At 39.6% G+C, this 25922-nt stretch overlaps 2 protein-coding genes across 6 annotated transcripts in view; both read left to right on the top strand.

Annotated features, from left to right (window-relative positions):
• LOC122070651 (uncharacterized protein At2g29880-like) overlaps nucleotides 1-17176 on the top strand; it is a 33296-nt gene extending 16120 nt beyond the window's left edge. For 2 of the 5 annotated variants that reach the window (XM_042634843.1, XM_042634844.1), the window contains 3 exons: nucleotides 15403-15482; nucleotides 16005-16341; nucleotides 16432-17176. In XM_042634843.1, the coding sequence (XP_042490777.1) occupies nucleotides 16012-16341; nucleotides 16432-16827 (726 nt within the window). In that variant the 5' untranslated portion in view covers nucleotides 15403-15482; nucleotides 16005-16011 and the 3' untranslated portion in view covers nucleotides 16828-17176. Of the gene's footprint in view, nucleotides 1-14121; nucleotides 14240-15402; nucleotides 15483-15607; nucleotides 16342-16431 lie in introns of those variants that run through there. The other 3 variants (XM_042634842.1, XM_042634845.1, XM_042634846.1) reach the window with 3 other exon arrangements.
• Nucleotides 17177-17581: 405 nt separating this feature from the next.
• Nucleotides 17582-18204, top strand: LOC122070652. The gene is made up of 2 exons (XM_042634847.1): nucleotides 17582-17818; nucleotides 17906-18204. Exons 1-2 carry the CDS (start codon nucleotides 17615-17617, stop codon nucleotides 18146-18148), a joined length of 447 nt encoding a protein of 148 aa, XP_042490781.1. The 5' UTR covers nucleotides 17582-17614; the 3' UTR covers nucleotides 18149-18204.
• Nucleotides 18205-25922: the final 7718 nt, after the last annotated feature.

Genomic DNA, 25922 nt, shown 5'->3' on the forward strand with positions numbered 1-25922 from the left:
TTCTATGTGAGTGGATCATTGGGGTAGTAATGCGGGAGAAGTTCTCAAGTATCCGGTCAATCCCAGAAAACTATGTATGTCTGCTACACTCTTGGGAGTCTCCCATTCTAGGACTGCCTTCACCTTGCCTGGGTCAACCTCTATACCCTTGTCTAAAATAATGTGGCCTAAGAATGTCACCTATGACAACCAGAACTTGCACTTGCTGAATTTGGCATAGAGTTGCTTCTCTCTCAGACGTTGTAATATTAACCTCAGGTGAACAGCATGTTCCATGGCACTCTTAGAGTAAACCAAGATATCATCAATGAATACGATCACAAACTTGTCTAAGACATCCTGGAATACCCGGTTCATCAAGTCCATAAATACAGCTGGTGTATTGGTCAACCCAAATGACATCACCAAGAACTCATAATGTCCATACCTTGATCTGAAGGCCGTCTTACTGACATCACTATCCTTGATCCTGAGCTGGTGGTAGCCCGATCTAAAGTCAATCTTGGAGAATACATTGGCACCCTGTAACTGATCAAACAAATCATTTATCCTTGGCAAAGGATACCAGTTCTTGATAGTTAGCTTGTTAAGCTCCCGGTAATCAATGCACAACCTCATACTTTTGTCCTTCTTCTTGAAGAACAATACCGGTGCTCTCCATGGAGACATACTAGGTCTAATGAATCCCTTCTTCAAAAGATCCTGAAGTTACACCTGCAATTCTTTCAACTCTGTGGGGGTCATGCAGTAAGGGGCTTTTGACACTGGTGCAAACTGAGGAGTAAATCTATAGTAAACTCTATCTCTCGGTCCAGGGGTAAACTTGTCAAGTCATTCAGAAATACATCAGAAAATTTCCTCACCACATCTAGCTCGGTCAACAGCCTAATTTCTATCTCAGTATCCATCACAGATGCTAAGTAGCCTTGACACCCTTTATCTAGCAGTTTCTTCATCTGAAGTGCTAATATGATGACCTTCTGAGGTTTCTTAGGCTTATCCCCTTGGAAAAAAAACTCATCATTATCACGAGGTCTGAAAATGATCGTCTTCTCTGCACATAGCACACAGGCTCTGTATGCGGACAACCATTCCATCCCTAGAATCACGTCGAAGTCGGTCATATCCAACTCGATCAAATGAGCATTCAACTCATGTCCACCTATGGTCACTGGACAAGGCTCATATACATAGCTCAGACCTACTACACTTCCTGTAGGGGTACTCACTGCCAAACATTGAGTCAGTCCTTTGGGTGGAATTCTCATCTTCTTTGCAAATGCTGGTGACACAAATGAATGTGAGGCTCTTGAGTCAAATAACACATGTGCAAGCAATAATGATATCAATAATGTACCTGTCACTACACCGGGTGTAGCCTCTACATCTTCCACAGTCATAACAAACACTCTGCCTTATGGTCTCTGGCCCTGTGGGGGTTATGCTAGTCTAGGTGCTGCATAGGTTTGCTAGGGCCTAGGTGGCATAGTGTATGGTGCATCACCTGGCCTCTGATGGGGGCATATCCTTGCTAGATGGCCCAGCTGATCATAATGAAAACACCTTGAGCTTGATCCCGAAGACTGGGAAGTCTGACTAGCTTCGGGCTTTCTGAATTGTACTAGAGTTGGGTTGATATAAGGCACTTGGAAGGGTTTGCCACCTCCCCTGGAATTTGCAGACCCTATAAGCCTCTTTCCCGTTCCCTGTTGGTCTGAGAAATTATCTCTATGTCGGTCTTCAATAGATTTGGCCACTTGGACCACCTCAGCATAAGTCTGTAGTTTCAACCCAACTATGGTTGATCCAATACCTGGCCTCAACCCTTTCTCAAACTTCTTTTCTTTAGCCCTATCACTTCTACGATGCTCAGAAGCAAAATGGAATAGCTCCTCAAAATGTTGCTGATACTTAAGCACGGATCGAGAACCTTGCACCAACTGGGAGAACTCACTCTTTCTTATCCTGAAACCTTTCAGAAAAATAGTTCTCAAAGAAGGTCCCTTTGAAGTCTGCCCAAGTAGGGTTTGGGTTACCCACCCTCACAATGGGCTCAGTAGCACTCCACCAATCATTAGCCTCATTTTGTAACTAATAACCTGCACATAAAATATTCTGCTGATCGGTGCAGCCCATTAGCCTGAACACCTTTTCCATACCACCAATCTATCTAGATGGATACAATGGATCTTGGCCCACCTTAGAGAAACATGGGGACCTAAGCCTTTGAATTTTATCCATCAACTTGGTTAGGTCAGTCCAACCCTCTACGTGTGCCTGGGCTTGCTCCGATGCCGGGTTTTGTACATACCCATGTACATTTTGCTACCCATGCCCATGCACTTGTGCCCCACCTGATGTTTGAAGGGTAGACGATCCAGCGGGTACTGGAACAGGTGCCGATGGAGTAGGAGGTACTGGCGGTGCACTACGGGCTCCCATTATCGCTTGGATCCAATCATCGATCCCGGCCATTAACTGGTTATGTCTTTCCTCAACTCCCCTCATCATATTATCCATGATGGAGGCCACATCATGAGCAGTAAGTACCGGTGGAGCTGGGGGTGCATTATGGGGTCTACCCTGATTCAGTGTAGGGGAAGCGAGAGGTGACGGGCATGACTGGGATCGGGACCTAGTGTTCCGACGTGACATGATTCCTGTGGAGGAATCCGATTAGTTCACATGCATATATAAGGTTGCATGTAATTGGAATACATGCATACATAGTGGGTCCGACACTTATACATAAGGAAAAATTAGGGTTAGAGCATGCATGAGTGGGGTCCACACTTATTAGGATCTGATCGCATGCATATCCCGAAGAAGCACATATTTGAGAAATCAAATAATAATAAAGATTTAAAAAATAAAATGAAAATTTATTTCCAAAATATTTCATAGGAAACATGTGTGTTTTTCACCGAAAATATGAGCCATTCCACCAAAAATATCAGTACTTCTTCCGGTGGGACTGGCAGAAGCTGATTTGGGACTTTTCAACTCATCGAAAACAGACACCGGAAGCAGGTCCAGTGTTTTTGTGGACCTAAAACCGCTATAAATAGACTCGGGATTGGGGTTTAATTCACAAAACCCTAATCTAACTCATGGAGAAGGTGGGGAAACGGCCAAGGAGAGTTTTCCAACTCATTCCCCACTTCCTTCTTACTATTTTGTGATCGATCGACGTTATCTATGCATCTAAGGTACTTTTTTTTCCTTCTCTGACCTAGTTTTGAGATTTTCCTCTCTGTGAGCTTTGTTTCAATCTCCTAAACTAGGTTTTTCTCTTTGAATCCTTAGGAATCATATTGCAAGCATGTCTGGATGTCGTGTACATACTCGTCGTGTCATTACACAAGAGGAACAAGTCATTCCTGCTAAAGCACAGTATAACCCACTCCTATTCCACTCTGTGGTTGAGCAAGATCATTGGGAAAGCTTCGAGTACCGTAATGTGGACCCGAAAAAATACATGAAGACAAAAGACTTCTGATAGTTTTAACCCCCATCAATGCTTGAGGCGATTGGGTGGTACTGCATCTTGAAACTCAATAAGATGTACTACCCACGGTTGGTGAGGCTATTCTACTCCAACCTCCAGTGCGTGAATAGAGGCACTAAAGAGATGCGGATCACCTCCTACGTGAAGGGGGTCGAGATTTATTTTGACATGAGGCTACTGGCTAACCTCCCGATGATTAACAACACAAGGGATTTAGTCTACTGCCTTCCTCGGACTCCAACCAATGATTTCCAGAGTCCAGATGTTCTTCAAGAGGTAAACAACATGTTGACTAAGAATGCTCGTGGATGGGAGCGCACAACCAACTACCTTGTCACTCCAAAGGTGGTCTGCAGAGCAGTTCAGCTGAATGTTCTCCCCACCTGTGGGCACTATGATGAGGTATCCGTATTACATGCCTATGTGACTTACTGCGTTTACATGGGGGTGCAGATACATCTTCCCTACCTTCTGATGTGGAGCATGGTAACTCGGTCCGAGGGAGGGGATCACAGAGTTGGGAATTTATGCTATGGGAGGATACTGACAGACATCTTCCTTCGCTTTGGGGTGAATTTGGAGGGTGAGGGGTGCTTGGGTGTTGAGGTCATAGATTTCAGCCAAGACTCCCTAAGGAAGATGACCCTAGACATGGATGAGGTATCACCTGCTAAGGAAGAGGATAAGCAGCCTATGGAGGTAGAGGATTAACTGGATGGCGATGCCGGTGATGTTGGTGGAGTTGGTGGAGGTATTGGTAGAGGTGCCGGTGGTATAGGGAGAGGAGCTGCTGGGGTTGGTGGTGTCCTACCACCTAACCCATATAGGTTATGGGTTCCAGAGTAGCTTCCACTTCCTAGGGCATAAGGGGTGCGAGGCCTTATGGTCTTAACGATGTTATGGCCAGCCACCTCGAGAGCATTGATAGGAACTATTGTCTTATGGACACTAGTGTGGCCTCCCTAGAGGCACAGATGCAAGCAATGGTCTTCCACCTGGCCACGCCGATGCCACCTCCAGGAACACATGGTCCGAACCAAGCTCAAGGCCAAGGACAGCACCAGCAACAGCAAGATCAGCAGTAGTAGCGGCATGTTGCCACTATAGTTTTAGGATTTTCTTTCAGTTTATACTTTCTCTTGAGATTTCATGTTCTAGACTTAAGTTGAATTTTTTTTTCTGTCATTTGCTTCAGTTGTTTGAGTTTCATAAACTTAGGCTAGTTACGATTTCTATCTTTCAGTATTTTAATTTTTTTATGAAAAGGTGTAAGCTTATGTAATCAAATTCCTTATTTAATGAAACGGCTTTAACACCTATACTTGTCTCCTAATTGTGAAATTCTATAAATTGTTATCTTTGATATTTTTATTTAAATCCTAATTTTCCCAAGTCATAGTTTGGTTGAGATTGTCAATTAAGGCAGAGCTTCACGCTCTGATACAAAGTTGTCACACCCCACTTCCAGTAGACCCAACTTCCCTTCAGGAATACCGGTTGTGTAAGTAAGACACGCACTTATCTTACAAACCTACCAGGATCTCTGATAACAGTACCTTAACATTTCATAATCTCATCTCACAAACTAAATAAGCGAAATCATCAATAAAATGGGAAAATGTCTAATGATAAAATATTATCCATAACCGAGTTATTCTGTTACAAACATCCATGACTTATAAATAATAAGTTCAAAAGTGTACCATCTACAAACTCGTATCAAAATCACCAAAAATACGTTGAACACCTTATGGTGCCACGTATGCATAGAAATCATAAGCACAGTTCTGGTCATGCTTCTCCGCTTTCGACATCCACCAGTCACTCACTCCATACTCGGGTTCGGAGGAAAAAGAGTCACTAGCCATAGTCACGACCGTACCTGCATCATTATCTAAAAAGTGTGTATACGTGGGGTGAGCTTTCCTACTCGCTCAGTGAGGGGTGGGGTTCAAGCACACCCAAGAAAAATAATCACAGTAATAATTTATGATGCATGATAACAGAAATTAAATACATAACCCATGTGCTCGTGATGCAATTCATATATTTTATTATCCACCTAACAATACAACTAAGTCTGGTAAATACTACTACGGCACATTAGGCTGTATCCCTCATCTTGGAACCATCATCGACTACGCAAGGATACAAACCTTAGCCATAAATAGAAGCCTGTTAGTCCCCGTATGTGTCCGTGGATCACCCAGCAAACCCTTGATAACCTCTCTTGGCTATCATGGCACTGGTACCAATCATCAGCCACACCTAACAAGTTCCCTCCTCCGGCAACAGTCACATCGTTCCGTGGGTGTGGCATTCCAGAAAGGCACATCGAACACACCACAATGGGTTATCCAACACCTTGACCCCTGTTGGCAAGGGTTTGTAGCATAAGGAGTGATATCTAACCACATATATGCTATATGCCTTCATAATGATACAGTTAGTCTGAATTACATGATACCGGTAACACATCGGCCACAAAGTGTAACCCATCTCCAAGTATAGTCACGAGTACATGATACCGGTGACACATCGGCCAAAAGTGTAACCCACGACAGTTTACCTAATCTAGCATGAATATAACAGTTGAGTATGGACTATGCAACACCAGTACCAATCATCGGCCACAAAGCGTATCCATTTCAAATGCACTCCCGGAGCACACGATACCAATAACACATTGGCCATAAGGTGTAATCCGTGACTACAACTAACTCAAATACACATAATCAATGCATGAATGCAACAAGCATACCGTAATCACGGCACTGGTACCACCTCGGACACGCCAAATTCTATCTCATACATACAATAAACACACGGTGATCACAGTATCGGTACCACCTCGGCCACATCAGATCCTGTCATACATCTCCACAACATTTCATATAAATTCAGTAAAAAAATGTACAATGTGATAGCATACCATCATCATTTGAGTAATTAATACTCATGTATAATCCTACCCATGTGAGCAGTTCTATAATAATAAAACAATCTCAAAAATAAAGCAACCATCCCTCACATGGTTTATATTCTTCTGTGTTAGGGTTCAAGTACGGCCACCGATCAAGCAACTCAATTTTGACCACGGGGCACGTGCGCATCACTGTCCTAGACACAAAGGCAATCATACATCAAGACTTGTCGGGAACATCGGGAGGATCCCACATGGGTCACCCCCAAAGGGTATAGTCAAGGTCCATCAGTGACAATAATGTCACCAGAAACACCCACCAGAAACAGACACTTCCCAACTAAAATATCAGTGTTATTTCTGGTGGTGGTGTCAAAGAGCTCCTAGGGCTCAGGGGCTCACAGGAAACAGCCCACCGGAAGCAAGCCCAGTGTTTCCAATGGCTTGCTTTCGGTGGCAATACAGCACTGCCCAGTAAATTGGGGTTTTTCGACTCGGGCCTGATCACCAAGATTTGTTCTATGGAGTTTGTAGGGGATGTTCCTAGCCATTTGGAAGATACATCAATGGAACGATCGAAATCCTAGTTGGTCATTTGGCCAATCTTGTTGCCGGAGTTCACCGGACTAGATTTGAGCTCGGTAATGGCACCGGGGAGGTGGAACATGCATTCCCCGAGCTTAAGAGAGTTTGTGCACTAAGATTCCGTCCAAACCTAGCTTAACCTAGTTCAAAATGAAGAGAGAGAGTAGTAGAAGTGATTGTATTTACCTCCGGCAGTGGTTCCGACAACTAGGCAGCAACCAGCACCAAGGTAAGTCCTTTCCCCCTCTTCTTCCTCTTCTTCCTCTTCTTCCACTCCTCTTTCTCTCCTCTCCTACATTGAGCATAAGTGAGAAATGAGGAAATGAATCCTCATTTCTAACTTATAAGTTAAGTTGGGCCTTGGGGTCCATTTGGTTGAACCCTATTTGGTCCGATCAGGTTAATCCGATTTTCGGAGCACAAGGACCTATCTACTTAGGTTTTCTTAAATTGGTCATATCATGGGGAAAGGTGTGGAGGATGATTTGGGATCATCTGGGGATATCTACGATGCGAGTGGCGGGACCCACCGGCATCAGAACCTTAATAGCAGCCTGTTTGGTCACCGAAAATAATCATCGGATTCAGGCCCAGGCTGTTTTCGGTGGGTAAGACTACTTGTTTGTCTTAACTTCTTGCTATCCTCCAATTGGTATTGCATGGGTAGCTGCCCTCGACCATGCTCATGATCTTTTGGTGATGTTGGTACATATCAGGATTCATGTGTGGGGAGTCGAGTCACTTACCGTTTGGGATTGGAAGGTATAAATCTCCTCTAGTTGGACTGGCACGCAATGCATGAACATGTGGGGTCATCTCTTCCCTTTCGGCAATGGGTGACCGCGAGCCAAAATTTGGTTGTACTTCCAATCTCCGATCCGAGACCTGTCAAAACAATTCTAATTAGACCAGGTCAGGGCATGGGTGTAACAGTAAATATCCCGATATTCGATATCCGTATGCTAAATGAACCGAACCGGATAATATCTGGAATCCGTTTATAATGTCAAATTTGAATTCTATACCACTTTTATATATCCGACGGGTAACCGGATCGAATTCAGAAAATGGATTGCTAAATGAATTCGAATACGGATAATACCATATTTGATCCGAATCGACCTGTTTATAGCCCTAATAGAAACCCTAGTAAGACTAGTGGGGCCCACATAATATTATTTTATGTAATAATCTGATTTGGGCACTTTAATGGCTTGGAAGCTTCTACTTGTACACTTTAACACATGAGATGTGAAATGTAATAAATTAATTAATTATTAAAAGTATGGTTAATTAATTGTTAATTCCATATTACATATTGAAGAACCATATCATTCTATGCTGAAAATTAAATCTTGTGGATGGAAAAATTATTTATTATTACATGAGATGTAATGGATGTCATATGGCATATGACATGAGATCAATGTGATGTGGATGTGCTCTCGCCCTCTCTCTTTGTCCTCTTATTTTTTTTTTTATAAATCTATGTACTCCACCCCTTGAGAAACCCAAATGGTGGGTTGGTTTCTTCAAGGGGGTTTTCTTTAAATAAAGAGATGTATAGATTTAGGTATTTTTATTTTAATTTGTTGTAAAATGAAAAGGGAATAGAAGCTCTTCATATGACGATGATGAAAAAGGAGATGGAGATTCATATGAAGATTATGAAGTTAAAGATTACATATGTTGGTTGCATCACTTGATGTATAAAATGCATGATATCATATTGCATATGTTAATTAAATAATTAATCTAGTGGGAGTAATTAATTGAGGCTTGTTACTCCCATTGCTCTTGCCATCTCATAACCACATTTAGTTATCTTATATTGTTGTCATCATTTACACATGTGATGTTTGCCTTATAAAGCATGAGATGTTTATATATGTGCCATAACATTACCCTCAATGTTAAAAGCATGTGTGATATGGACGAATCTTAAATGGTAGATCATATCCATGACCCCCTATCAATGGTGGATGTAGATGTTGATAATATGGCCCCGCAATAGAGTCGATAGGACATTGTTAGGATTTTTATTGCTGATGGTCTACACTACTTCCTAATGGATAAGGATATGCACACAGATAGTGAGGGGGCACTGCGATAGTGGGCCATCTCTCATGATACTTTGATTCATTCCAATTTGATAGGAATGCACCTGACTTGAGTGTATGTCAGCTGATAGGATATAGACATGACACACAGGTGGTCACTAATATTGGAAGCCTTGGAGGCGGATAACAAAGTCCATCCAATCACTGTATGTGCAGTCATCCCTGATAGGATAAGTTGCATGTGCAAGGATTGGTTTATTCCAATTCACTTTCAGGATGTGAGGGAATCTTGACTGTGAGAAAACTATTGTCTATGTTTCGTCCACCGAATTCAATAGTTTCATTAAATGCTCATACGTTTGATTATATCTTGTACAATGTGTAGATCTTTGTGCGATGTCGACTTCAATCAACTCTACCTTACTTACCCTTATCAATAACTACAAACTGAAAGAACCTAACTATGTTGACTAGCATAGGAGTATTATGCTACTCCTAACGGCAGAACGTCTGTCTGCACTTCTTGAGGAGGAGGCTCCCGAAAAACCCACCAGTGATGATTATGATCAATAGGAGGCTTATGAGTACTTCCACTCGAGTGACTCTAAGGCCATACTATATATTTTGGGATCGATTGAAAAATCAATCATTGATCTATGAAAGGCATAACCTCTGCCAAGGGTATGATAGATAAGCTCAAGGAGCTTTTCAGTTAGACTGATGTGCACGAGCACCATGAGCTCGTTGATCTTATCCATAATACCAAGATGATAATAGGGACTCCAGTCATCGATCATGTAAAGATACGAAATCTATTCAAGAAACTGGAATCCATGGGTACTTCCTTTACTCTTAAATACAAGAGGAATGTGATTCTAAACTCTCTTCCCTCAACCTATAGCTCGTTCATCTGTAATTTCAACATGAACAAACTAGATGTTGAATTGACTGAGTAAGGAAATACGTTGTCAGAGACGGAGAAAGCTCAAAAAAAGGAAAATGGTGAGCTCAATGCTACAGAAGTCAAGTCTTCGACTTCCAAAAACAAATTGAAGAAGAAGACCAACAAGAGTAAGACTCTTACGGGCAAGGGTGGGAAAATACAAAAGAAGAAAGAAGTACCTAAGGGTACATGCTTTTTTTGTATGAAAGAGGGCCACTTGAAGAGGAACAATCGTGCATACCTGGCTACTTTGCAGAATAACTTAGATGAAACTCCTAAATAAGGTAATTTTTCTACTCTTGTCATTTATGAGTCAAGCTTGTCTATTGAACAATCCAACTCATGGTTAGGGGATACTGGATCCACTATCCACATTTACAATATGTTGCATAGGTTCAAGATAACAAGAAGATTTGACAAGAATGAATTGCAGCTAAGGATGGGCACTGGACCTGAAGCCATGGCAATGGCCATCAGAGACTTTAGTTTCGAATTTGATTCTAGTACTATTTTATTAAAGGATTGTTATCATATTCCTTCTTTTAAAAGGAACATTATTTTTGTCTCTAAGTTATTTAAAGACTGTTTTCGCTATACATTTTAATAATAAATTTATTGTTTCTGGATATATGCAAAGTGGTTTGTATTTTCTAGATTCCCCTGTGAAAATGAATGAGGTTTCAAATATTGATTTGAAATGTAAAAGAGCTCTAGTGAGTTCTACATATCTATAGCATCTCAGATTAGGTCATGTTAACTTGGAAAGGATTAACAGGTTGGTTAAGGATGGACCATTAGAACGTCTAAAAGTTGAACCTTACCCAACTTATGAATCATGCCTACAAAGTAAAATGACCAAGAAGCCCTTTAGTAATAAAGGCAAGAGAGCCAATAGTTTGTTAGAACTTATACATACTGATGTGTGTAGACCCATGAATATTTAGATGAGATATGGTTTTGAATACTTTGTAACATTCACTGACAATTATTCTAGATATGGCTATATCTATTTAATGCGTAAAAAGTTATAAACCTTTGAAAAGTACAAGGAGTTTCAGGCAAAAGTTAAAAGATAACTAGATAAACGCATCAAGTCCCTTCGATCAGATCGAGGAGGAGAATACTTGTTAGATGAGTTCAAAGGATATCTCATTTTTGAAGGAATTTCCTCACAAATGATAAATCCTGGTACGCCACAAAAAAATGGTGTATCTAAGAGACACAGTAGGACCTTATTGGATATGGTCAGAACTATGCTCACCTTCAGTGAGTTACCATTATCCTTTTAGGGTTTTGCTCTAGAAACTGCAATTTATATTTTGAATAAGGTCCTATCTAAATCTATACCTAAAACCCCATTTGAGTTATGGTATGGATGCAAGTCGAGCCTAAATCATTTTAGGGTTTGGGGTTGTCTCGCACATATACGCAAACAACAAACAGATAAGTTGAACCTTGCACTTCTAGATGTTATTTCTTGGGATACCCCAAGGACATGATTGGTTACTATTTCTTTGACCCCACTGACCAAAATGTCTTTATAAGTAAACATGTTACTTTTATTGAGGAAGTCCTTGGCTGTCACACCCCAATTTTCAGTTTGACTCAACTTACCATTAGGAATACCGACGGTGTGAGTAAGACACGTACCTATCTTACAAACCTACTAGGATCGCTAATAGCAGTACCTTAAAATTTCACAATCACACATCACAACCAACCAAAAACAGTGGAATTAGAGTATAATAGCGAAATCATCAGATATAAATGAGGAAATTATCTAATGATAAACATAATATAGTTAACCGAGTAATTCTATTTACAATCCTTCAAGACTTACATATATCAAGTTTAAAACATAATATTCACAAATCTATATCAACATAATCATAAATATGCCGAATACCTCATGGCGCTGCGTATGCACAAAAGTCACAAGCACAGTCTTGGCCATGCTCCTCCGCTTTCGACATCCACCAGTCGCTCACTCTATACTCAGGTCCAAAGGAAAAAGAGTCACTAGACATAGGCACGACCATACCTGCATCATGATCTAAAAAGTGTGTATACATGGGGTGAGCTTTCCAACTCGCTCAGTGAGAGGTGGGTCAAGCACATCCAAGCAAAACAGTAGTAATAATAATTTATAATGCATGATAGCGAAAATTAAACACATAATCCATGATGCTCGTGATGCAGTTCATTTATTCATTATCCACCTAATAATACAAAGTCTGGTAAATGCTACTACCGCGCATTAGGTTGTATCCTTCATCTCGGAACCTTCATTGACTACACAAGGATGCAAACCCTAGCTGTGACTAAAAGCCTTCCAATCCCCGTATGCATCCATGGGTCACCCAGCAAACCCCTGATACAAACCCTGGCAATCACGGCACCAGTAACACATCGGCCACGCAGGACAAATTACCGCCTCTAGCTATAATCACATCATACCGCGGGTGTGGCATTCCAAAAAGGCACATCGAACATACCACAATGGGTTATCCAACACCTCAACCCCTGTTGGCAAGGGTTCATAGCATAAGGAGTGATACCTAACCACATATACACTATATATCTTCATAGTGATACAGTTAGTATGAATTACATGATACCGGTAAGTCCTCGGCCACAAAGTGTAATTCATCTCCAAATACAGTCTCGATTACACTATATCAACGAGACCTTGGCAACAAAGTGAAACCCGAGACCGTTTACCTAATCTAGCATACATATCACAGTTGAGTATGGACTATGCGATGCCGGTACCAATCATCGGCCACAAAGTGTATCCATTTCCAAATGCAGTCCCGAGGTACATGATACCAGAGAGACTTTGGCCACAAAGTGTAACCCACGACTACAACTAACTCTAATGCACATAATCAATGCATGAATGCAACATACATATGGTAATCACGGCACCGGTACCACCTCAACCATGCCGGATTACGTCTCACACACACAACCAAACACACGACGATCACAGTACCAATACCACCTCGGCCACACCGGATCCCGTCATACATATAAATGAATAGTTCGTATGAAATCTATAAGAATGTAACATATGATAATCACCATCATCATGTGAGAAATATAATTAAGCATATTAAATCTATGCATGTGAACAATTCTATAATAATTAAACAATCCAAAATAAAACAATCATCCCTCACCTTGTTGATCTCTGCTTGTGTTAGGGTTTAGATAAGGCCACCGATCAATCCACTCAGTTTCGGTCTCGGGGCTCGTGTGTCACTATCCTAGACACAAGGACAATCGTACATCAGTACGTGTCAAAAATATCGAGAGGGACCCACATGGATCACCCCCAAAGTTATAGTAATGTCATTGAAAATACCCACCGGAAACAGGGAATTTCCACTAGAAATATCAGTCCTGTTTCTGATGGAACTGACAAAGATCTCCTAAGGCTCAGTGGTCCACCGAAAATATGCCACCAGAAGCAGACCCAATGGATCCGATGGGCTATTGCCGGTGGTGGTTCAGGACAGTCCACCCATTTTGGGGCTTTTCGGCTCAGGCCCGATCGTCAGGATTTGTTTCGTGGAGTTTGTAGGGGATGTTCCTAGCATCATTTTAAGCCAATAAAATCCTGATTCCACCGATCCATTTGGGGATATGTCGATCGAACGATCGAAATCCTAGTTGGTCATTTGGCAATACTTGTTGTCGGAGCACACCGGGCTTGGTTCGAGCTCGACAATAACACCAAGAGGGTAGAACACGCATTCTACGACCTCAACATGGTTTGTACACTAAGGCTCTGTACTGTAACATTCTAAAAAATGGGTTCTGATGTTTTTTTATTTTTTTGAAACAGAAATGAGGTAAAACCTGTATGGAAAGGCCCGGTTCAATTGCTTGTTTTTTTTAAATGAACGGGGCACTTATGAGACTTTTGAATCCATTTTTTGGAGCATAAAATACTTGCTTTTCACTTTTAGAATTCATTCTGAGCAAAAGGCGCCGAAATAGGTATCACTTATAAGTTATGAAGGGTAAATGGGGAAATTACCCTCAAAACATAACTTTGTTACGTTTCAAGGAACCCTAACCCCATTTTCAGTTGCAGGAGGCGAGAGGCGAGAAGGAGGTGAGAAGGAGAAGAGAGGCGAGAAGGAGGCGAGAGGCGAGAAGCTCTGCTCGGTACAAATTTTCTTGTCTACCATCTTCGATCTACCATCTTCAAGGTAAACGAAGATCTCTCTCTCTCTCTTTCTCGTTCTCTTTCTCTTTCTCTTTCTCTCACTGTCGTTCCCTTTCTTTCTTGATCTCTTCTCCCTCCTCCTCTCATATCACCTTGATGAACACGTCCTCTGGCCCTGTGTTCCTGTTTGTTTTGATCAAGAATTTAAAAAATAAAAATTCCCCATTTGAGAAGGGTTGAGAAGAGATTACAGAGACGATTTAAACTAAAACTATTACTATTAGATTTGAATCAATCTTTACCTAAGATTGTATGTGTAAGGCGATAGAATCCCTGATGGGTCTCTCGCTGCCCATCCTGTCGTCGTTCTCTCCTTCTCCAAGCTGCCCATTTTGTGTTCGACGGAATTTGTCTTCTCCAATACCTGATGGGTCTCTCAATTCATTCTTTTTTTTTTGGTAAAGTGTAGGATGGAGTATAAAGAGGCATCCAGATTAGATCCTGTAAACTGTAACAACTTGTTTCATCTTATCCTGTATTGACAACAGGATAAATATTTTCTCATATTTTCCTTCTCTGGGTTGTTTCTTAATTCCGGTAATCTCTTGTAATTCATTGTAATTATTGAATATTTCAGACTTTCTGTAATTCTTGTGGTAGCGAATAAGAACCAGATCTGAATTTTGCTGATGATTAAATAAACTTCGAGGAGAGGTGTCATCTGCCTTGATAAAAAAAATTAATAATAATAATAATAAATAAATAAATAAAATAAAAATATGACAACATTTTCTGTTAATTTATTTGGTAAATATTTTCCTTTTGATGCTTTAAGATTTAGATCAGAAGATTTTCTTATCAATTGGTCCCTAATAAGTTACTGTGAATCTGTGAATTTTCTGAGCCAATCTTCTTCTACTCCTGGATTTAGGATAGCCACATTTCAAAAGACATTTAAAGTTCCTTCTGTTCAATCTCACAATTTCAAGTATTCCTGTAACCAAGAACTCAAAATGATAAATGATTAAGGGAACTGTCATACTTATGGGTCTTAAAATAAATATCATTGCCTGTTTCAGCAATGGAGAATTGGATCTAGGACCTCCAGGACATATGGATATCCATCTGATTCAAGAATAGAATGAACTATTGATCTTGTAGTTTAAGTATGTTAAGAACTGAATGTTTCAATGACTGGTTTTTCAGAGTAAACAGGGTTCATATTTGGAGTTCCTAAAGGAGTTTTCGAGGGTATACGGAGATTGAGAGGTTTTCAGCCATTTGAGGTAACTGAACATTCTTTCTTGTGCAATATTTTAGCTTTTTCTACGTTGGGTTTTCTTTTTATGATCCTGAAGAACATCTGAATTTCATGCTCAGAGGTCGAATCCCTAGCTTTGGGCTTTGTTTGACTTAAACTGCAAAAAGTAATAGTATTGTTCTTCTATCTATTTGGCCATTATTTACCTCAAGACTTCTACATTAATTTGATTCCTTGGTTCTCTCTTTTTTACTGAAAGGGATAAGGTCATATATGTAGCATTGTGGTAGAAGTCCTTTTGAAGTGGCAATATAACATCTTTCTAATTTATTACTGGAGTGAATTGAAGTGAAGTTTTCTTGTGAATGCCACTGGTTCATTTTAGTACAGCCCAATATGTATTCAAAACCTCATTGAAGGCCTTTGAAAGCCCTGTGTGAGTAAGGTCATAGGGGTTTCATAGATTAAGGGTTGGGGTGCCTTGGTGAAAATCAGTGTTTTCAATTTGGATTTTAAATTCATGTTCTTTTTTTTTTTGGTAAAATAGTGAGAAAATGTCAACTTCAAAACAAGCAGTTAATGAGACTGCAAAATGGAGCCAAGCAAATGTAGACACCCTTATTGTTCTGATGGTAGAGGAAGTTAAGAAAGGAAATAGGACTACTTCGACTTTTAATAAAGCTGGTTGGAACAACATTGCCAATAACTTCAAAGAAAAAACTGGGGTCAACTATGCCATTATACAGTTGAAGAACAAAGTGAACAAACTGAGGCAGGATTATAGTCAGTTTAAGAAGCTATTGGAGACAACTGGTTTTGGTTGGGATACTGCTTCAAGAACTCGTACTGTTGATGATGAATCCATCTGGGAATCGCATATTAAGGTATGCTCAATTTGTATTTAATTTGAGTATTTTGAAATGCCAGGATATATCAATTCAAGTATTTGATTATGCGTATTTTTTATTTATTAGGATAACCCTACTTGGGCACGATTTAAGAAGCATGGACTACCACAATGGCCAGAACTATGTATGGTATTTGGTGATACATATGCAGATGGCGAAGGAAGTGGGACTCAAACAACCATGTTGGAAACTTTGGCGGCCGATGATGATAGGAATATGATTGAATCTTGTGATGAGTCAAGTTCCGCTGATGAAGTTACTCCATTAGGTGACACTCAAACTGAAGCAGTGGAAAAAAGGCCAGCTACTAAGCATAGGCATGATAGGACTCCAAATGCGAAAAGGAGGAGGAGTAAGTCTAATGATTGGTCAATGGCATTCAAGGCAATTCAAGATATGAGTAAATCAAGGGTAGAACAGGATGCGAGCATGTCCACTGCTTCAACCCAAAATGTGGAATAGATGTACGGGATTACTAGGGCCATGGAGGTGCTTGAGTCAGGATATGAGTTAGATGAAGCACTATACGAGAAAGCACTTCGGAAGTTAATGGCTGACCCGCAATGGAGAGAAGCATTAATTTCATGCCCTCCTCATCGGAAGTCAATACTCCTTCGTACCCTTCAGTAGTTTACTTCTTGAAAAGTTCTTTTAATTAGATAGATTGATAACTCTACTTGGATTGTGCCTTGACCCTACTTTTAACTTTGGTGGTTTGCTATGTTTTTCTTCACTTTTTAAGATGTTATGGATGACTGTGTCTTGACTTTTTTTTATAACTGTAGTATTTGATGTCCTGAATATTTGTTCATTGTACCTTAACACTACTTTTAACTTTGATGGTTTGCTATGTTTTCCTTTATTTTTTTAAGGTGTCTTGGATATTTGTTCAAAATTATGGTTTGATGTGTTTCCATATTTCTAATTTTATATTATAGGAATGGATCAAAGAATGATCGCATCTAGGGAACACATTGAACAAATGGAAAGGGATGACACTGATGCAGAAATCATGATGTGTATGATGTTGTTGATGAAAGCACGTGATTCATTATACACTAGAGAGCCCATACGAGATAGTAAATTGACAGGACCAGAGCGAGTGAGTGAGGTTCTAAACGGACATGTAGACAGATGCTATGAACAGTATAAAATGGAACGCCATGTCTTCCTCAACCTTGAAGCATTAATGCAACAACGTGGTTGGTTGGAAGATAGTCGTTATTTAAGAGTGGATGAGCAGTTGGCAATGTTTATATCTATCGTTGGTCACAATGATAGGTATAGAGACATAGCAGAACACTTTCAGCGTTCTCTTAACACTATAGGTGAACACTTTAAGAAAGTGTTACGTGCTTTCATACTACTCGGACAAGAGAATATCAAACCTCCAAACTTCAGTCGTTGCCCTAAACAGATTCTTAAAAAGCCAAAGCTCTATCCTTTCTTCAAGGTATGTTGCTTATAATTAAAACAATGATTATGTTGTTTTGTGGTTATACGTGGTTTGATTTGATGAATATCCATGTATTGGTACTAGGACTGCATTGGCACGATTGATGGCACTCATGTTAGTGCTTCTGTACCTCTATCCAAACAAATACCGTACAGAGGAAGGAAAGGAGATACAACCTGGAATGTTATGTGTGCATGTAACCTTGACATGAAATTCACTTTTGTGTACGCTGGTTGGGAGGGTTCTGCAAATGATTGTCGAGTATTCAATGAGGCATTGAATAACCCTAAATTTGAATTTCCTCATCCTCCACCTGGTACATTCTAAATCTTAACCTCACAAGTTGATTATGCTCTATTTTACATATTGTGTTGATTCATTACTTTTCACTTCACATGCTAGGTAAATATTATGCGGTTGATTCTGGTTATCCATCTACTACTGGGTTCTTGACGCCATTCAAAGGACAAAGATACCATCTAAATGATTATAGGAATAGACGTCCAAGGGCAGCAGTAGAGCTATTTAATAATAGACACTCTTCTGTTAGGAATGTCATAGAGCGCAGTTTTGGTTCTTTGAAGAAGCGCTTTCCAATTCTCAGCAAAATGCCATGTTTTCCACTGAACACCCAAACATGCATCGTCATTGCTTGTTGTGCACTTCACAACTTCATTCGGGAGGAAGAAATTGCAGACAAGAATTTTAAGGAGTTTGGTGAAAATTGGTGGAATGAGGAGCCTGAAGAAATTCAAGATTATGTACCACCGGCTCACATTAGTATAAGCTTAGCAGAAAGAAGAAGACAGATGGATGATCTTAGGAAAAAGATTGCAAATGAGTTAGCTGTTAAAGCCGGAATGGCTCAAATTACATGATTACATTTTGATGATTGGATTTAAACTTTGAAGTAGTGGGGCATGTTTTGCAGTTAAGAATTAAGTTGGAAGACCTAATTTATGCCCTTAAGTTCATAATTAGATACTTTAAGAATTATGTCAATACTTGAATTTATTCTTGTTCATACTTTTATGTTATTATGATAGATCATATTTTTGTTGAAACATTTCATATTTCATATGGCAAGGAAACACGACCAAATATTTCATATTTGAAGTGAACACCATGTTGTTGATATGGAGATATTCTTATTTGTCTCATTCAACTTAAGTTATTTGGGTAATAATGATTTTCATAACTTAGAATTTATTAAAAAACCATTGACTATCATTAGATTTTATTTAAAAATCACAACTTTGACACCCATGGTGAAGATGGAAGTTTATGTAAATATTGGTTTCTAACAGAAACGATTCTGTTAAGTACGAACCATACATGTTTCTGTTTCTTTCAGGTTACAAAATCAATTTTTTTTTGCGATTACCATACAACATTAAGATGCAGAATCACTCCAAAAAAATAGAAATGCAAAAAAGTGTGCTAGCCCCAAAATCATGTTAAAAAAACAGAATCGTTACAGTACAGAGCCTAAGATTCCATCCATACCTAGTTTTCTCTAGGTCAAAATGAAGAGAAAGAGTGGTATGGGAGGTTGTACTTACCTCCGGCAGTGATTCTGGTGACTAGGCGGCAGCCGGCACCAAGGTAAAACCCCTTCCCCCTTCTTCTTCCTCTTCCTCTCCTCTCTTACATTTGGGCAAAGAAGAAATGAGGAAATGAGGGTCTATTTGGTTGGACCCTATTCGGACCAATCGGTTTATTATGACTTTTGGAGCCTGAGAACACGTCCACTTAGGTCCAAAATGCATTCACATCAAAAGTAAAGTGTGGGGGATGATTTGGGATCATCCAAGACTATTTACGATACGAGTGACGAGACCCATAGACATCAACACTATGACAGTAGCTTATTATGTTCATCAAAAATAGCCCACCGGATCCAAGCCCAGTGGATCCAGTGGCATATTTCTGGTGGTCAAGACAACTTGCTATCTTGACTGCTTGCGATCCCATGGCTGGTCTTGCATGGGTGGTTCCCCTCAGCCATGCTCAAGGCCTTTCGGCAACTTCGACACATGCCTGGACTTATGTGTGAGGAGTCAGGTCACTTACCGTCTGGGATCAGAAGGTACGAATCCCCTCCAATTAGACTGGCATGCGATGCACTAACACTTGGAGTCATCTCTCCCCCTTTGGCAATGGGCGGCCACAAGCCAAAACCCAGTCATGCTTCTGATCTCCTGTCCGAGGCCTATCACAACAATTCAAATTAGACCGAGTCAGGGCATAGGTGTAACATTGGCCCCAAAAGAACTGAACCAGTGGTTAAAGAAGAAGAGTCTTCTGTTCCTGTGCCATGTGCACCTGCAATTGAACCAGTTGACATAATCCCCATACATGCTAGCACTCAAGAGCCTCAACGTAGTGGGAAGTCTATAAGGCCACCCGATCGTTTCATCTTCTTACTTAAGAAGATAAGACTATGGAAGAATTCCACATGGTCTCACTGAAATGTATAATGATCTGTACACTTATTCAAAGGCACTTAAAGATATTGATGTGAATAAGTGGCTGGAAACTATGCGCTGTGAAATCGATTTAATGCACTCAAACCAAGTCTGGACTCTTGTAGATCCAACACAAGGTGTCAAGCCCATTGGATATAAGTGGATCTTTCAGAGGAAGAGAAGCGCGGATGAGAGTGTTGAAAGATTGAAAGCAATACTGGTAGCTAAGGGATACACCCAACAAAAGGGTGTTGACCATGAGGAAACATTTTCTCCAGTAGCGATGGTGAAATCTATTAGGATTTTATTAGTTATCGTAGCTCACTTTGAATATGAAATCTGGCATATGGATGTGCAAACTGCGTTTCTTAATGGATTTCTTGATGAAAAAATCTACATGCATCAGCCAGAGGGATTCACATCAAATGTTGATGAGAACAAAGTATGCAAGTTACAAAGATCCATATATAGTCTCTAGTAAGCTTCCAAAAGTTGAAACATCTGCTTTGATCAAACCGTCAAAACGTTTGACTTTGAACAAAATATGGATGAACCATGTGTTTATAAGAAATTCATTGGGAGTGCAGTTTGTTTCCTATTATTGTATGTTGATGATATACTACTTATAGGGAATGATGTGGGTATACTTTCATCGGTGAAGAAGTGGTTGTCCACTACATTCTCCATAAAAGACTTAGGTGAAGCCAGTTACATCATTAGATTAATCTTGTGAGGGATCACAAGAGAAGGATGCTAGGCTTGTCACAATCCCCATATATAGACAAAGTCTTAGCCAGATTTAATATGGAGAACTCCAAGAGAGGAAATGTTCCTTTTCGTCACAGAGTAAGTCTTTCTAAATCCCAATGCCCTCAATCTCAAAAGGATACTAAGGAGATGAAAAGAATTCCATATGCTTCGACGGTGGGAAGTCTCATGTCCACTATGTTGTGTACTAGGCTATACATTTGCTATTTTGTAGGGATTGTGAGCCGACATCAGTCCAACACTAGACGTGAGCATTAGACTACTGTCAAGAATATCCTCAAGTATTTAAGAAATACTAAGAATCACTTTTTGGTTTATGGGTTAGATCAGTTGTCAGTTATGGGGTATACGGATTCCGATTTTTAGACCGACAAAGATGATAGAAAATCCACGTTATGAATGATTTTCATGATAGGTGATGGAGGTGTCCCCGAGCTTGTTAAGGATCCTATTTCATTGTATTATGACAATAAGGGGGCAATAGCTCAAACAAAGGAGCCTAGGGCTTATCAGAGGAATAAGCATGTGTAGCGAAAATATCACCTGATAAGGGAGATCATTGGTCAAGGTGATGTAGTTGTCATGAAGATTGACTCTATAGATAATGTATCGGATCCCATGACTAAAGGCTTAGCACCTAATGTGTTTTTGAAACATGTGAAATCTATGGGTGTAAAGCATATGGGAGATTGGCTTTGATGTAAGTGGGAGATTGTTGGATATGTATGTCCATCAAACCCGGTTTTTTAATAAGACTGTTATTTTCATTTATGCATGACATTTATTTATTAGGCTTGTAAGTTGTTCCATGGGTTTTCACCCAAAATTATTCTCAGCTAGGAATAGGACCGGACATCCTGTTCACATGGTCGTTACATTATATGTCATCAGAGATGTGATCCCGATACATAAATGTAAGTACACATACTGTGTGTGTATAGAAAAGAATTTGCTAAGAATCTCACATGTATTACTGCTAGTTGTGTGAGGACGAGATTTGTACCCGTCACTTGACCTTTAACCTGAGAGATCCTATTTGTTGTAGTGTTGTATCACATATTTTGATAAACCAATGGTTGACGTCCAACGGACTACATATCGGTATGCTGGACACATGATCCCACATTGTTGATGAAAGAGATCGTCAACATGGGATCCATTGTCCTTAATTGGAGAATATCGAGGAGAGAGAATGACTATACTTGATCAGACAAAAATCTAGTACCAGTGTCATTTTTGTAAATTATTTATGAAATTATTTTCGGATATGAAAAATAATATTTTATTGATTAAATTTTATTTAAAATATTTTTCGGTATCCGATCACAATCATAAAATCTCTGAAACAGACATGTACAATGAGTTAGGGTTAGGCAGTATTAAATTACATGTCCTATAGCTCATTATGTGATATTGGAAAAGTGGAGGGTCTTATATGCAAATTAAAGGGTTTAATTATGCATGACAAAATTTGGGAATATTAAATAGTTAATTATCTTTTTTTATGAAAGTGGATAAAATATAATTGGATTATATTGTCACCCATAATAATAAAGATAGAATCCTTTTATGATTCTACATTTTCACTGTTTAGCAGCAATCTTGGAATTAGATATCTAGTACACAAACACAACGAAAGTTGAATCCTAGTCAAACAAGGCAACCAATCCCTAACTTGGGGATTATTTTATTAAAGCAAGCAAAAGGGGGAGAGGACACACACGGTTTTGGCCCTCCCTCCCTAATTGTTTGTCTTCTCTCTACCTCTCCTTACTTGTGTACTTGAGAGAAAGGGTTTGTGAAACCCTAATGCTAAATAGAGAGAGAAAGTGTGTAGATTCTGATTCATTCAAGGAGTTGAAGGGATCGATTCTTTGCACTGCTCGATTATTGAAAAGCTATTATTAGTAGGAGGAACTTCACTTGCGGCTCTGAGGTAAACCATTTCGTTCCCAAACAATTAATTTTATTTGTACAATGATTTCGAACGCAAAAGATCCCAATCCAATCCCTTCCGCTGCGCGATTGGGTTCACGCCAACAGCTTTCTATTTGGTCTAAAAGAGGAAGAGAAAAAATCCATTATCCAAATAAAAATATTCTTTCATTTCTTTCGTTATCAAAAAGAATTGTAAAAGCATGAAGGAGGGAGCAATGCTTGAAGAAAGCAAAAGCATCCATTAATTTAAACAACTTTGGCAGTTATTATTAATCCTATATGCCTCCTTATTAAGGAAGGAACAATACTTTGGAGATTCTTTTTAGTCCTTGCTTGCTTTTTGTGAGTCGCACCCTTACTCCTTGTTTCGGTGCATTTTAAAAAAGTTGATGGAAACTTTCTATCTATTATACAATTTCTTTGGTTTCTACCATGCATGTGTATAAGTCTAACTGGACTAAAATTTTAAGCATGGATATGGATTGGTATGTACACTACTTGGGGCCAAAATTTGAGTATTAAAGGGCCATCATGTGAAAAGAAGACCCAACTTGATTTTTGAATACATGCTCCATAGGTATCATATGGGAATTGATTCTTGAATTAGATTTGTCAAAACAAATATGAGAAACTCTTGATTTATGGAAGGCTTGATTTATACAAGGCTTCCTGGGAGTATAGTCTACTTGTTGATTCCCTTTTTCCAACTATACTGTGCTTGTAAACGCAATATTTTGGGATATAGCTTTCTCCAATCATTTGTGTTCCTCTTCCCTTAACTATTTATTTGGCTTATCCTTGAATGTTGTTCCAACACAACAGCTTTTGGGGGCATTATGTTCTCCAACAGCTCTGAAGTCTGGTTGTGATTCCTTCAAAGAATTAATATCTTCATTAGTCAGTCCTGGGTCTCCTGAATGTTCTGTTATGCATTTAGTTGAGTAGATGAGCCCAAATTCCAAGATTTTCATCACAATGCACACTAAGGATGAAATCATTACATGCCATAGGTTTGAGGAACCATGGAATTCCAAATTTCGAATAATGAAATCTAAAAACGATACAACAACTTGTAACTTACAAATTCTAATTGAACGCAATTGCCCCATCAAAAGATGGGACAAATCTTGACAGAGTCTCTGAACTAATTGATTAAATGTCAAACGTTGTTCTGTTACAAGCTCCTTTCGATTTGTTGCTATTGAATAGTTAATTCACTCTATTTACTGTTGTTGCTTATCCAATTAACAAAGGTCCTTCGACCAGAATTCAATTCTTACAGAGGTCAGTCAGTTTGTCAATAATACCTTGGAATGATTGTTTGATATGAATCATAGTTTGCATCTTAAGCTGTAGAGTTACCCTATAGCGTTTGAACAGTCACAGACTTTACTGAATCAAATTCATGCCCATCTAAAAGAATGCATGCTCTTTGCTTACACTTTGCCCAAGCTTAAATATCTCAAAACCAAGGAAAATGGTCCTGGCGAATAGTGATCAAACTCTGGGAGTGAGAGAGCATAGAACTTGAATATCTCAAAAGAGATGGTCGGAAGCATGAAGTAAAAGCTCTTATGAAACTAAAGCACCCAACATGACTACATAAGTGAAGCTCTTGTGTGGATTGGGTTGCGTTAGATCTTGTGCTTTAGATTACTAACTCTCCTCTGCTTTTTCAGTTGCTTCGGCCAATTTATAGGCAAATTGCTAAGATCAGAATGCTGAGATATTTTCTACTAATACCCTTCTCGTTATTCTGGGGACTAAGTCTTCTTACAGCTAGGGTATGTGCATCCCTGCTATTCACTCCTCATGTGTCTTCTTTCCAACATTAATTGATTGTTTTATTGAAACAGGCTGGCCTTTCTATGCCATTGAGAGCGTTTTTGGCTGGTTTGCTTCTTGCAAAAACTGAGTCTTCCTTACAAGTTGAATCAGATATTACTCCATATCGGGGGCCTTTTGTTGGGTTTATTTTTCATGACAGTACGTACTTGTTATTACCATCCCTATGACATGGATGGATAGCTTGGCTTTGCTGGTTTTTTATGGGAGAATCCCTAATTGATCACTCATGTTTAAACTTTAAACACAATCCTCAAGTTTTATTTTCTTCCTGTATATATATCTTCCAAGTTTCAGTCCACCTGTTTGACAGTGTTCATTCTGCTGCTCTTTTTTGTGCTACCAGTACATATAATATTTTATAACTTTTTTTCTATTGCTTTCCCTCTCATTCCTCTTCCGCTTTCCCCCCACCCCACCCCCACCCCCACTTCCCTTTCCAGCTTTCCCTCTCACTCTCTCTCATACCCTAACTAACCGTGGCAAGTCCATCACCCCTGCATTGTGTTCATCATGCAGTTTTTCGAATTGGCCAGGGGAACCAATTTGGATCAGATCGGAGCGGCCACTCTTCACATGACAGGAATTAGGATTGGACAGGAAACTGGATCAGGATCAACCAATCACAATTTGAATCAGCAGATTCCACCAATTCTGCCGATCCGATTCCAATCCCTCAAACATGATTGTCATCTCAACTGTATTGCTGCATCATGTACTGAACTTTTAGCCCTCACAAATGCCATGCTCCTTCACTTATTCCCTTATCTAACAAAGATAAGAAGGCTAAATAATTCATCCAATAGTTAGCATCTAGTCTTGTTCCATGGTAGAACTAAATAATTGTGGAACACCCCACCAATTCCCAGTGGTTTGAAGTTTGATTAGAGTTGAGCATATTTCAAATGCCAGCAACCAGTCAGGGTTCCAATATTTGCATGCCACGAGGATAAAGTGGTTTTTAGCCAACAGAAAAAGCAACATTGCAGTTCAGTAGCAATCACCTTCCCTTAGATGTAGAAGTTAAGGAGCTCCGATTAGCTGGAGTTTGAGAAAATCCTAGTATATGGCCTCCGAAGAGA

This window comes from Macadamia integrifolia, unplaced genomic scaffold, assembly GCF_013358625.1.
Source record: "Macadamia integrifolia cultivar HAES 741 unplaced genomic scaffold, SCU_Mint_v3 scaffold960, whole genome shotgun sequence".
Classification (NCBI taxonomy): Eukaryota; Viridiplantae; Streptophyta; class Magnoliopsida; order Proteales; family Proteaceae; genus Macadamia; species Macadamia integrifolia.